Source organism: Podarcis pityusensis (assembly GCF_964106645.2).
Source record: "Podarcis pityusensis genome assembly, chromosome: 2".
In the NCBI taxonomy this organism is placed as follows: Eukaryota; Metazoa; Chordata; class Lepidosauria; order Squamata; family Lacertidae; genus Podarcis; species Podarcis pityusensis.
In genome coordinates, this window is record NC_138029.1 from 119,792,015 (window position 1) to 119,805,677 (window position 13,663).

Genomic DNA, 13,663 nt, shown 5'->3' on the forward strand with positions numbered 1-13,663 from the left:
TTTATGGTGAATTTTTATCATTCCCCTTTTTGCAATTTTATTAGAGACGTCGATGATTAAGTGGAATAGAGAATAAAGGAATAAATAAATACAATTGTTCACTGCTCATTTCATTTAAAATGAATAATAAATATGTGCCGATAGTGAATGCAATGGGCGTAGCCAGGATTTATTTGGGGGACAGGCTTTATGTTAAGGGGGGCAGAACCAAGTTATCTGCAACACAATTGGTCAGTTAGTTAAGTATTTTTATTTATTTACTGGATTTGTGGGTGAGTAGTTGCCCCCTGGCTAGGCCTATGCTGTACACTTGTCTTGTGCCTGATTTTTGCCAGCCATGCCCTTCCTCCAGGATACTCCATTGCATTTCCCTACCAATGGTCCAAATTCTGCAGACCCTGACCATGCTCAGCCATTTTCACACATACACACCCCTTAGGATTCTCCCTCGCCCACCCAGTTACTATTATTATTATTCTTTTTTCTGCAAACTTTGGTCTCCGCCCAAGCCTGCTGAGATCTGCCTCTTTTTCCAGTCCTATTGACTGCATTAAACATTCACATCCAGAGAATGGGTTTAATATTAGCATGAGAGCAGGGGAGGGGAAGCTGCGGCCTTCCAGATGTTACAGCCCCCATCTCATGAGCGATCAAGGTGTTATTGCGCTATAAATGCATAGTGCGGGTGGGGCCTCTCCTAAAGCTCTTATTTATTCCATGCACCGTTTTGTGCCAGAGGGGCGCTGTAGGGTTAAACCGAGCGAGCTCCTCCGCTTGCCTAGAAAGCCTGAGAAACAGCAACCCCCAGTTTTGTGCAGCTGGCGAAGCATGAAAGCGGCTTCCTGGTGGGGGCGGGGGAGGAAATGGCCTGTTTGAATCCTTGCAAGCAGCACCAGGAGCGATAATCGATAATCTCGCAGCGGCTGCATGTGCAGCGGAAGGAAGCCGAGCCCTTGCTCCCCATAGGAAGGGGGCCAGATCCCCGAAGAGGTGAGCTCTCAAGTGGGTTGCATGCAGCTTCCATTTACAGTGGTACCTCGGGTTGCAGACGCTCCAGGTTACAGACTCCGCTAACCCCGCAATAGTACCTCGGGTTAAGAACTTTGCTTCGGGATGAGAACAGAAATCGCGCGGTGGCAGCAGGAGGCCCCATTAGCTAAAGTGGTTCTTCAGGTTAAGAACAGTTTCAGGTTAAGAACGGACCTCCAGAACGAATTAAGTTCTTAACCCGAGGTACCACTGTATTATGATGGAGGGGTAGGGGGGCAGAGTGGTATTCATTGCAATTGCAAAAAAAGAGAGGAAGGAATTTAATGAATGCTTGTAGGCGCAAGCGAGGTTAAGAACAGCTGGTGTCAGCCAGCAGTGACGTCCCCTCCCTCTTTCCACCCAGGCCAGAGCAAAATGCTCACACAAAACCCTTCCCATGTCAGTGAATCCGTAACATTATACACACACACACACACAGTGGTACCTCAGGTTACAGACGCTTCAGGTTACAGACTCTGCTAACCCAGAAATAGTACCTCGGGTTAAGAACTTTGCTTCAGGATGAGAACAGAAATCGTGTGACAGCGGCAGCAGGAGGCCCCATTAGCTAAAGTGGTGCTTCAGGTTAAGAACAGTTTCAGGTTAAGAACAGACCTCCAGAACGAATTAAGTTTTTAACCCGAGGTACCACTGTATATACATTTAACTGCAGTTGTGTTGCGTTTCATCATGAACTGCAAAAGAACATGCTGTATAAGGAACCTGCGCCAAATCCGGCTTTTATTGGGTGTATCGTTTCAAAGTGTGTGCACGTGTGTGTGTGTGAGCACTCCATACCCTCCAACATTTCTGCGATGAAAATTGGGACGTCCTAAGGAAAAGCGGGATATTCCGGGATCAAATCAGCAAGCGGGGCGGCTTCTGTAAATCCAGGACCGTCCCTGGAAAATAGGGGCAGTTTGGAGGGTCTGGAACTTCCCCTGCAAAACTAAAACGCCGACAAAAACCAGACCCATATACTTGTTCCCAGGCCGTCCTTCTAGGTTGTGGGTTCTGCCAAGTTCAGTGTCAGTCTGGTTTGTCTCTACCATTAAGTAGACAGTTTTCTGCCCTGCGAGTCACTAGCCCATGGCCCTTTCCTGCCCTGCTCACTTTCTATGGAGATAAGGTAATTTCATAGCCAGGACTATAGTTAACTTGGATGCTAAACATGGGCGTAGGCAGGAAAGCAGCCCCCCCCCCCAATCAAGTAAATAAATAAAAATACTTGAAGTATAAATTGTGGAAAGATTTTGACAGGTTTTTCTGAGCACTTGTGGTCGGAAGAAAGTAATTAAAAAAAAAGTTGTCCAGACACTTCATTCCGAATCTGATAGTCAGAGCCAGACGGGTAGAGAATGGTGACAGGTGGGTATCCTGCCCCCCCCCCCAAAAAAAACATAAATTCTGGCTATGCCCATTATGCCAAACAAAAGCTGTGTGTTTATTTTGAGACGGGGTGTGTTTGGGATCTAGAAATGTTCTAAGCGACGGGGGTGTTCGTTTTATCGATTCCAGTCATGGTAGGTATGCCTGTCTCCTGTAGCAAAAGCAGACAGACAGACAGACTGACTGATGAAACCTTAATGACCGAACACATTAATTGTGGTTTAAGTTTTTGTCTGCTACTACAGTCCACTTGGGATGTGGGTGGTGCTGTGATCTAAACCACAGATTCCATGACATCTCAAGGGACGCAGATGGCGCTGTGGGTTAAACCACATAGCCTAGGGCTTGCCGATCAGGAGGTTGGCGGTTCGAATCCCTGCGACGGGGTGAGCTCCCGTTGTTCAGTCCCAGCTCCTGCCCACCTAGCTGTTTGAAAGCACGTCAAAGTGCAAGTAGATAAATAGGTACCGCTCCGGCGGGAAGGTAAACGGCGTTTCCGTTCACTGCTCTGGTTCACCAGAAGCAGCTTAGTCATGCTGGCCACATACCCGGAAGCTGTACGCCGGCTCCCTAGGCCAGTAAAGCGAGATGAGCGCCGCAACCCCAGAGTCGGCCACGACTGGACCTAATGGTCAGGGGTCTCTTTACCTTTACAGTCCCTTTCATCAGATGCATTAAGTGTTATGAATGACAGGTGCCGTGGAGTCTATATCTGTGTGTGTGTGTGTGTGTGTGTGTGTGTGTGTGTGTGTGTATCCATGGATAGCCTTATCCTCCATGAATTTATCTAATCCTCTTTTAAAGCCATGCTGAGTTGCCTCCTATGGGCCCTTCTTTCCCCTGACTACCTATAGCACAATGAGTGTATGTATGTGCATTTCATATAACTTATGCCAATGTCAGAATTCAAGTGTTTTGCAGTGGGAAATTTGAGTTGCTTGGATGCAGATTGTTAATATTTTTCATAGAATTGTAGAGTTAGAAGGGACCCTGAGGGTCATCTAGTCTAACCCCCTGCAATGCAGGAATATGCAGCTGTCCCATATGGGTATCGAACCTGCAGCCTTGGTGTTATCAGGACTACGTTCTACCCAACTGAGCTATCCAGGCTATTAATGGCACATACGTAAGAGTAGGGATGAAGAGAAATTAAATTAAATTTCTTTCAGTATCTCACTTTCTAGTATTTAGTTCTGTTTTCCACACTTCCACATCAGCTTGCAATTTATATTTTCAAGTCCTGGTGAAAATCAATTCACATTTTACTGCTAGTTACTCCTGATATGCACAGTTTTGTATGCAGTTTCTTCTAATACAATTCTGTTTTCACTAATATACACATTTCAACGCACACTTCACTCTATCCATTTTTGTTCACATTACATGGCTGAAGGACTGCATTGCAAAAATTGGAGAAGCGTAAATTTCAAAGGATGGCTGTTTCGTTTTGCGTGTTTTTTTCCAGAAAATGCCAATTGCGTAAGATCGCCTTCAAATGCAAACTGAATCAAATTTCTCCACCAATCCCACTGAAGAGCCTTGGCTGCATTACTTACAGGAAGACAGTGCAAAAGAATAAACTTCCTGCATTTCATGGACTGGTTAAGATATTACAAAATCCAGGAAACAGGACAGGACACTGAACCCGGTGTCGTTAATTTGTCTTAGCCACAAGAAAGTATGTGTGTGTTTAGTTTTAAAAGCACCAAGCTTCAAACAAGTTCTCTTTGGCTCCCTTTTTGGATTTGATTAATCACGAAAATAATGCCTACGTTACTGTGATTGACAAAACAGAGTATTTTTAATTTACATGGCAAAAAGTTTCACATTTCTCCTCCGTCAGCTACCCTGCTAAAAATAATAATATTCTGTTTCCATCATTCCACCATGTGGCTATAGAGCTTTGAGCAGAAACTAGCCTACTGAACAAAAGTAAAATGTGCATATAAGGCCCTAAAAATGAAAGAAATTTCCCACCCCAGACGTGGGAATATCAGTTTAGCAGGTTAATTTTTGGGGTCTCTCTCTCTCTCTCTCTCTCTCTCTCTCTCTCTCTCTCTCTCTCTCTCTCTCTCTCTCTCTCTCTCTCTCTCTCTCTCTCTCTGTCTCTCTCTCCAGCCTTCTGTTTTCTGTATGTCTTCCCTGCAGGAGCAAAACCTTGTGTGTGATGCTGACATCTGTATGTCTAAATGCCCTAAATAATTTGCAGCACGATCGGGAAAAGGAAAAAAAGGACCCTGGGAGATCAGCAAGAGAGGGAGGTCTGTGAGCAACACCCGGTGCAGGCCGACGTTGGCACAAAGCTGGAAAGGACAAAATGGCCGCTGAGCGGGCAGCGGCAGCCAACCTCCAGGTGGCGGGAGACCAAGTGCTGCAGATAAAAATGGAAGAGGAGGATGAGGAAGAGGAAGATGGACCGGCGAAAGGGCCTTGCGTCATCCGGGCTGGGAGCCTGAGGGACATTTTGGGATGGCCAGGGCCGGAGCAGGTCAAGCAGGAGCTGGACGAAGAGGTGCCTCCGTGCTGGGAAGCCCACGGCCAGGAGCACCTGAGACTCATCCAGGCGCCTCATTCGAGATGGGGACCCCCTCAGCAGCCGGAGGAGCTCATCCTGAGGCAGCGAGGAGCAAGGAGACGGGAGCAGCAGGTAAAAAGCAGGGAGCCAGGGATCAAACCAAAGTGCTTGCCCAGCTGTGAGCAGGTCGGCTGCTTCTGCTGATTTACAGAGCCCTGACCGACCTGGACCAGAAATGCCTTAAGGCCCACCTGGGAGACTTATTGTGGTTCCTGAGGTTTGGTTGCCCTTTACTATGTAGTATGACAGGCTGTGGCCTGTGGAACTCCCTGCTGGTAGATGCATAGCTGTCAACTTTTCCCTTTTCTTGCGAGGAATCCTATTGGGAATAAGGGAATTTCCCTTAAAAAAAGGGAAACATTGACACTATGGGTATATGCACAGCAGGAATCGTTCCTGCTTTTAGACGTTGCCTGTGTCGTTCAAACAAGCCTTTGCAATGTCTTTTTTTTAATAATAATTTTTATTAGTTTTCAGTTATAATCCAATAATAGCCTCATTATAACAATACCAAATTATAAGTCCTACCTTGGTTTTCAAAGAGCTTAGTTCTCAAACGTTTTGTTTCCCAAACGCCGCAAACCCAGAAGTGACTGTTCCGGTTTGTGAACTATTTTTGGAAGCTGAACGTCCGACGGGGCTTCCACGGCTTCCGATTTTCTGCAGGGACTTCCTGCAGCAAATCAGAAGCCGTGCTTTGGCTTCTGAACGTTTTGGAAGTTGAACGGACTTCCGGAATGGATTCCGTTTGACTTCCAAGGTATGACTGTACTAATACGAATTGTTCAAATACCAAGTTACATAATTTAGGTCCCCACCCACCCACATTCTAGAATTGATGGATTGATGATTTTCTTCATTTCTGCGTTCCAAAATCTTACTAATTTCAATTACATTTCGGTCAAAATAATAATCCCTTATACAACAACTGCAATATTAATAACTTCTATTTGTGTTGACACATTAAATTATTTATAGAACTAAAATTGAGGCACTCAAACTATATCCTTGTTCCTCCTGCGTGTGGCAATTATTCCGTCTGTGGTGTTTCTTCCTGTCCTTGCAAGATGTTATGTCTATCTTTTCCCAGTTGTTGCTGTTCTCCATCATGCCTTGGACGGAGCTGATAGCCCATTGTTGTTTCAGAGATTTCTCCATAGGCCTTTGCAATGTCAATTTCTTTTTACTAACCAGCATTCATAGATGTTTTTACTGTTGTATTTATTGAATTTCTTAAATTTAATATACAGTGGTACCTTGGAAGTCGAACGGAATCCGTTCCAAAAGTCCGTTTGACTTCCAAAACAATTGGAAACCAAAGCGCGGCTTCCGAATGGCTGCAGGAAGCTCCTGCAGCCAATCGGAAGCCCTGTCAGACATTCGGGTTCCAAAGAACGTTTGCAAACCAGAACACTCACTTCTGGGTTTGCGGCGTTTGGGAACCAAAACGTCTGGGGTTCCTCACCCACTGTAGTAGATAAATGAACACGTAGCATGCGTGAACCAACAGCCCTCTGCCTTTGTTCCCAGGTGCCGGTCCTTTTTGACGAGATGGACGTCCATTCCCCGGAGGCCGACCACACCTTGCTGGACAGACGGCGGTATCTCCGCAGGGAGGCCAAGCAGAGGCTGGAGAGGGAAGCCAGCTCACTCGGTAAGGGCTCATTCTGCCCCCGAGACACCAGCCGGGGGCATGTGTGTATTCTGTGTGCTGAATTTTGCGTCCTGAAAACCTCTGTCGGTCACCACCATTACTGCTTTGCCTGACTGCAGCTTTTGGCGGGGGGTGGGGGTGGTGCCACATCTATATGCAGGGCAGGGAAACAGGACCACCGGCAGACGAGGGAGCAGTTTTTGCATCTTTGCAGGGGGCGGGTGGAGAACTGTGTGCAGCTTTGTATTTGCAGTACATATGCAAATTTCTGAGCTGAAGAAAACACAGAGCGCTGCCTTGTACCAGATCAGACCAGGGACCTACCTACCTGAGCTCTCTCTTAGGGCCACATGACGGGGGCGGGGCGCCGGGCAGAGGCAAAAGTGGGTGAAGAAACAGATGTAACTCTTAACTTTTGTAATGTAGACATACATTCCAGCAAGAAACACCCCCTAAAAGAGATTTCCCTTTCTCTACACACACCGTTCTCTCCATCCGGTCAAGCAAAAAGGAGTGATTTCACTCTGAGGCAACATTTGATCCATGCAGAATGACTCCTAAGAGGGCCAGAGCAAGACCCCTGAGGGCATGGTCTGGGAAGAAGGGGTGTGCCTTAGGGAGGCTCCTGAGGGCCAGGTCAATATGTCTGCAGGGCCACTTTTGGACTCTGGGCTTGAGCCTCCTCAACTTTGCCTTAGATCAAGGCAGTCCAACATGTGGCCCTTGAGGCCTCATTTGGTGGCCCTCGGCAACATTTGAAGCCCTCAAGCTACCTTGCCAAAGGCAGGTAGGGGAAGCCCGGGGCTTGGGAAGGAGGTGTGAGGGCTCTGACAGGGTCCTAGAGTCCTCTTGCCTCCCTCCCAAAGCCTAGCTAGCGCTTTCTCAGTTTATCCGGCTTTGTGAATGCAGCATGAGGGCTGTGGTGGGGGGCTCAAATTTTGGCCTCGGTTCCCTGCCAACATGAGCGACAAGGTAGTTCCGTGTCAAGGTACTCTTGCAGCCCGCTTGGTATAGAAAATTGGACCTCCCTCTGCCCTAAAGGTAAAGGTAAAGGGACCCCTGACCATTAGGTTCAGTCGTGGCCGACTTTGGGGTTGCGGCGCTCATCTTGCTTTACTGGCCGAGGGAGCCGGCGTACAGCTTCCGGGTCATGTGGCCAGCATGACTAAGCCGCTTCTGGCGAAACCAGAGCAGCGCACGGAAACGCTGTTTACCTTCCCGCCGGAGCAGTACCTATTTATCTACTTGCACTTTGACGTGCTTTCGAACTGCTAGGTGGGCAGGAGCAGGGACTGAGCAACGGGAGCTCACCCCGTCGCAGGGATTTGAACCGCCAACCTTCTGGTTGGCAAGTCCTAGGCTCTGTGGTTTAACCCACAGCGCCACCCGCGTCCCCCCCTCTGCCTTAGTTGAACTAAAAAGAGAGAGCAGAGGTTCACCCTCTCCCACTTCCCTGTTGGCAACAGCTGGCTCTGCCCTGCCGATGCCACATTTCCCAAAGATGAGCCGCCGTGGCACCAACTGGTCGTACGCCGAGGTGATTGATCTCCTGGATATCTGGGGGGAGCAGAGGATCCAGCAGGTCCTTCAGAGCAGCCACCGGAACATGGACACCTTCCAGGTCATTGCCAACGAGATGGCCAAGAGGGGCCACGAGCGGACAGCGCAGGAGTGCCGCACCAAGACCAAGACGATGCGCCGGGACTACAAGAAGGTCAAAGAGAACAACTGCTCGGGGACAGGGCGCCTCACCTGCCCCTTTTACGACCAGCTGGAGCAGATTCTGGATTCCGGAGCGCCACAACCCGCAGGGCAGTCCCAGAGTTACGGACACCAGGAGGAATCGGGGGGAGATGATGGTCCCCTGCGTGGCCTGGAGGAGGGGGGCCCCCACGAGTCTGAGGACTACCACGAGCCCCAGGACTTCTTCGACCCCTCTGCCCAGTTCTCCATCGAACTCGTCGATTCGGTGGATTCCACCACCGTGGTGTGCAAAACAGAGGACGACTCTGAGGAGCCGATAAGCACCCCTCAGCCGGCCACGGGTAAGTGCCCCCATTTTTTTGTGGTTATTTATCAAGACGAGAGGTCAGGTTTCACTTCCCTTCTGTCCCCTCCTCCCTCCCTCTCTCTTTACAAAGAGGAATAATTGGGTGTGCAATGTGGTGACACGATAGAAGTGTGTGGATAGAGAGAAGTTTTTCTCCCTCTCTCATCACACGGGAACCCAGAGGGAAACATCCAGTGAAGCAGAATGCTTGGGGTGCTCAGGAGAGACAGAAGAAAGTCCTTCTTTAAATAACAATGATAATAATATATTATTTTTATACCTCGCCCATCTGGCTGGGTTTCCCTAGCCACTCTGGGCTGCTCCCAACAGAATATTAAAAACACAACAAAACATCAAACATTAAGAACTTCCCTAAACAGGGCTGCCTTCAGATGTCTTCTAAAAGTCAGATCGTTTTTTATTTCCTTGACATTTGATGGGAGGGCGTTCCACAGGGTGGCTGCCACTACCGAGAAGGCCCTCTGCTTGGTTGCATGTAACCTCACATCTTGCAGGGAGGGAATTGCCAGAAAACCCTCGGAACTGGACCTCAGTGTCCGGTCTGAACGATGGGGTGGAGACGCTCCTTCAGGTATACTGGGCCAAGGCTGTTTAGGGCTTTAAAGGTCAACACCAGCACTTTGAATTGTGCTCGGAAACATACTGGGAGCCAATGTAGGTCTTTCAGGACCGGTGTTATGTGGTCTCGGCAGCTGCTTCCAGTCACCAGTCTAGCTGCCGCATTCTGGATTACTTGTAGTTTCCGGGTCACCTTCAAAGGTAGCCCAACGTAGAGCACATTGCAGTAGTCCAAGCGGGAGATAACTAGAGCATGCACCACTCTGGCAAGACAGTCTGTGGGCAGGTAGGGTCTCAGCCTGCGTACCAGATGGAGCTGGTAAACAGCTGCCCTAGACACAGAATTAACCTGTGCCTCCATGGACAGCTGTGAGTCCAAAATGACTCCCAGGCTGCTCACCTGGTCCTTCAGGGGCACAGTTTCCCTGCTTAGGACCAGGGAGTCCCCCACACCTGCCCGTCCCCTGTCCCCTAAAAACAGTACCCCTGCCGTGTCAGGATTCAGCCTCGATCTGTTAGCCGCCATCCACCCTCCAACTGCCTCCAGACAATCACACGGGACATTCACGGCCTTCACTGGTTCTGATTTAAAAGAGAGGTAGAGCTGGGTATCATCCCACTTTACAGTTAAACTGTGGAATTTGCTCCCACGAGAGGCAGCAATGGCCGCCATCTTGGATGGCTTTAAGAGACAAACTCATGAAGGAGAATAAGGCTGGCTGCTACCCCTGATGGTTGTGTTCTGCCACCACTGTCGGAGGCAGTGCGTCTCTAAATACCAGTTGCCAGAAACTGCAGAAGGGGAGAGAGTGCACTGCTGCAAACAGGTACTTCTTCTGGACTCCCCATCTTGTCAGCCATGTTAAGAGAAGGATGCTGAACTGGGTGGGCCATTGACTCTTCTTATATCCTTATCTCTGAAGTCTTCTTTGTGGTTTCGTTCTGGCCTTCTGCTTTAGTTTTAGCTTATGAGCCAGTTTCCCAGTTTGTACTTTCCTCCTCCTGTGGGAAACCCAGCCTTGAGCTAATTTGAGAGGACGCAGAATTTTCAGGTCGATAAGCTCAGCAAATCCTCTAGCTCTTCCTCCTGCTGTTTGGCCCAGCGCTCCATGCATGACCTGGTTAGCCCAGCGTTGCCGTCATCTAAATCCTGCGTTTGGCATATTAAAATTAAATCCAGCCATTCTGCAGCTGCTTGTCTTGGAGAATTATCTCTCCCCCACCCCAGCAGTTGCTCACTGCTGTTTTAAGCCACCTAAGTTTAGTGGCTGTCATGGGCTGGCTGGATGCAGAGGAATAGTAGGAGGAACCAGCTGGGGAACCCACAGGGGAAGAAAGTGCAGAGCCCAGGGAGTGGTGGTGGGATGACAGTGAGGGGTCGGAGAGAAAAGACTGGGAGGAGGCAGTGTTGGAAGCCGAAGAGGTAACAGGGCTTAGTGAGCGGAGAGAGTCTGTGGCAGAGAGAAGTCCAGAATCAGGCAGAAGCTGAAGCAGGAGAGGAGGAAGGCCAAGAGGCAGAGATGGGTCAGGCTGGTGAAGAGGCACGGATGTCTCCCCCTCCTGCTGTAAGAAGCTCCCCTCCAGTTCCCAGAACCAGGAGAGGCATGAAAAGGGCGGAGGGAGAAGTAAGTTTCACGCAGGCGTAGTCTCAGATTGCTTGGGGGAAACTCTGGAGAGGAGAGGAGGCAGGGACCTTCAATCTCAGCAACTGCTTCATGGGGCAACACCTGCCAGAGATGAGTTGCTATGCTCATTAAGCCTGACACACCTACTTTTGCTAATAAAGAGTTAATTCCAACTTGTTTGGTGTGATTTACTGCTGTCCGTGGCCTTTGCTAAGGCTATCAGCAGCCTCAGCATTGCCTCAAAGCGACTCATGCAGTTAAAAAAAAGAAATAACGAAAGCATTATAATCAGACATAAAAACGGCAGTAAACAAGAGCTAAAATTGTCATCTGACAAAATGCTTAAAAGGACTAAGTCCTACCCACGCCGCTTAAAGGATGAGCGGAACAAAGGCCACTGACATATCTGATGGGGGAAATAAGAATGCCTTTGCCTGGTGACTAAAAACAGACAGCAGTGGTGCCAGGTGAGCTTCCGTGGGGAGAGCATTCCACAAACGAGGAGCCACCACTGAAAAGGCCGTTCCCATGTCAACACCTCCCTCAGTGGCAGGGGAACACACAGAGCCTCTGATGGTGAACGCAAGGTCTGAGTTGGTTCCGGTGGAAAGAGGCGGTATATTGCGATGCAAAATTATATTCAGTGCCCTTCCCTTTGTTTTTTAGAAGCCGATCATTTGCTCAGCCCCTTGCCACCTGCCCCTCCCAGTCTCCCTGGCAGCCCAGCCACCACTGGCTCCACAGCAGGTAAGAGGGAATGCGGAATGAATTTCGTATGCCAAATGGTGATGTTTAATGAATGGATTCAGAGTGCTGAATAAATTCTGCAGAACCTCAGGGAGTTGGATGGGACCTTAGAGGTTGCCTGGTCTTTTCCAAGAAGTTGGCATGTTGACTACATTAAAGATCCACATCCAGAGAGTGGGTTTAATATTAACAGGGTTGGGGAAGCTGTAGCCTTCCAGGTGTTGTTGGACTACAACTCCCATCATCCCCGGCCTCTGAGGGTGATGTGAGTTGGCGCAACATCTGGGAGGGCCACAGGCTCCCCATCCCAGCTCCTTCAAGCGATGCTCATAAGCTTGACCGTCCCCTTCCCAGAATCCCTTGCAGCCTTTCAAAATGCCCTCACTCTGCTTTTGTGTTTCTCCCCCTCCCCGCTTCCCAAATTGCTCCCAGACGTGCACCCGACCCCTTGCCACAGCCCCTTGCCTGGGCCGACGGGCCTCTCGGCCGCCGAACGCCTCGCCAACATCCGGAACCGGCACAAGAAGACCAGGAACGATTTGGCCGCGGAGCTGGCGATGGCAGCAGACCTGCGGATGCAGGCGGCTACTGACAGGATCCTTTCCGCCCTCGACGGCTACGCCAAAGCAGACCTGGAGGACCGCGAGAAGGACAGGGTGGGCACGGAGCAGATCATTGCCATCATGCAACGGCAGACAGAACTTCTGGAGCTGCTCATATGGCAGCGGCAGTCATCCGCTCCGGCGGCCGTGTCCACTGCCCCCTCACGCCAAGCATGGCCGCCACGGACGGCCCAATCCAGCCACCGGCCTGCAGGCCCTTCTTCCTCCCGCCTGGGCATCCCCAGGCGGCCGTTGACACCCAGGGCCCGTACCAGGAGAAGGCCTCAGAACTACAGCCCTTGACTCTCGCCTTTTGCAATCCCCTACAAGAGCTTGCGGTTGTCAGCTTGCCGTGTTTCATTCTTTACTTCGGTTAACCTCTTGGGAGTTGTTTTCTCTTCCACACACACCCCATGCTTTCCCATTAGGGTTAAAAAGAGAGCGCTGTCAACAAACCGAAGGCTTCGTCCTAACAGCCGTTTGTTCTGCCATTGCCGAAAGCTAACAAAAACCCTATTTTTAAAAATAAAGTATTTTCTTTCTTTTTTAATAAACTTCGAGCCCCGGCATCAAGTTAAAAAAGAAAGAAGGCAAAAAGTGAACCAGTTGGCTGCTGTTTCTGGTGGGGAAATCCTTGGGTGTGTGTTTTTTTCAGAACTCAAACTTCATCGATGTTCCTTGGCAACCAGATTGGGCCGAGCCAAATTTATAGGCCTGAAGCCATATAGTAGAAAAAGTGGCTTCAAGAATGGGAAGAGCTGAAGTCAGTACACATGCACATTTGGGGTTAAGGGGCACTGGTTTATTTACAACAGGGATTGGGAACTTGCAGCCCTATTGGCTAAATCTGGGCCCAGAAGTTCATTCCTCATAAACAATGGCCACCTGCCCCACACCTGACATTGCATGTGGGGCAGCTGCCACCGTTACTACGAATAACCACTTGGGAGTGTAAAATGAACTCTGAGGGGCTTTCATTGAAGGATTAAATTTATGTACCTCTGTTCCTCTATATATTTTCCTCTCAACAACCCTGTCAGGTGGGCTAGGCTGAGAGAGAGCGACTGGCCCAAGTGAGCCTCATGGCTAAATCGGGGTTTGAACCCTGGCCTCCCAGGTCCTGGCTCAACCCTCTGACTTCTGGACCAGCGTTTCTCAAACAGTAGGCCTCAGGCCCACAGCCTTCCACGTGCCTCCTCAGTGACGCACCCGGCCCCATAGCCAGCCCATGGCTGTTTGGTTGGACAATGCCAGCACCTGCAACTCCTCGCATACTGAGCAGAGGAGAGCAGGGAAAGAAGCGGAGGAATTTTCTGTGGAAAAATAACACGCTGGGGAAATTTATGCTTGGAGATATGGCATGAACGGAGACAGTGGAATGGGCAGAGGGCCACAAGGGACATTGGCGGCCAC

The 13,663-nt window shown here is 49.6% G+C and overlaps 1 protein-coding gene across 3 annotated transcripts; it reads left to right on the forward strand.

The window, feature by feature from the left end:
• The first annotated feature begins 804 nt into the window (after nucleotides 1-804).
• LOC308469704 (uncharacterized protein) lies at nucleotides 805-12,852 on the forward strand. 3 transcript variants are annotated; one of them, XM_080992553.1, is made up of 6 exons: nucleotides 805-990; nucleotides 4,537-5,065; nucleotides 6,524-6,647; nucleotides 8,114-8,692; nucleotides 11,568-11,648; nucleotides 12,081-12,852. In XM_080992553.1, exons 2-6 carry the CDS (start codon nucleotides 4,736-4,738, stop codon nucleotides 12,551-12,553), a joined length of 1,587 nt encoding a protein of 528 aa, XP_080848679.1. In that variant the 5' UTR covers nucleotides 805-990; nucleotides 4,537-4,735; the 3' UTR covers nucleotides 12,554-12,852. The 3 variants fall into 3 exon arrangements, with proteins under 3 accessions (XP_080848679.1, XP_080848680.1, XP_080848681.1); XM_080992554.1 differs by having other exon boundaries at nucleotides 4,567-5,065; XM_080992555.1 differs by having other exon boundaries at nucleotides 4,628-5,065.
• Nucleotides 12,853-13,663: the final 811 nt, after the last annotated feature.

Excerpts from the sequence above, each read along its gene's own strand:
- LOC308469704 (XM_080992553.1), top strand. The coding sequence starts at position 4,736 with ATGGCCGCTGAGCGGGCAGCGGCAGCCAACCTCCAGGTGGCGGGAGAC. Across the intron at positions 5,066-6,523 it reads CAAGGAGACGGGAGCAGCAG|GTGCCGGTCCTTTTTGACGA; the intron begins GTAAAAAGCAGG and ends CTTTGTTCCCAG. Across the intron at positions 11,649-12,080 it reads CACCACTGGCTCCACAGCAG|ACGTGCACCCGACCCCTTGC; the intron begins GTAAGAGGGAAT and ends AATTGCTCCCAG.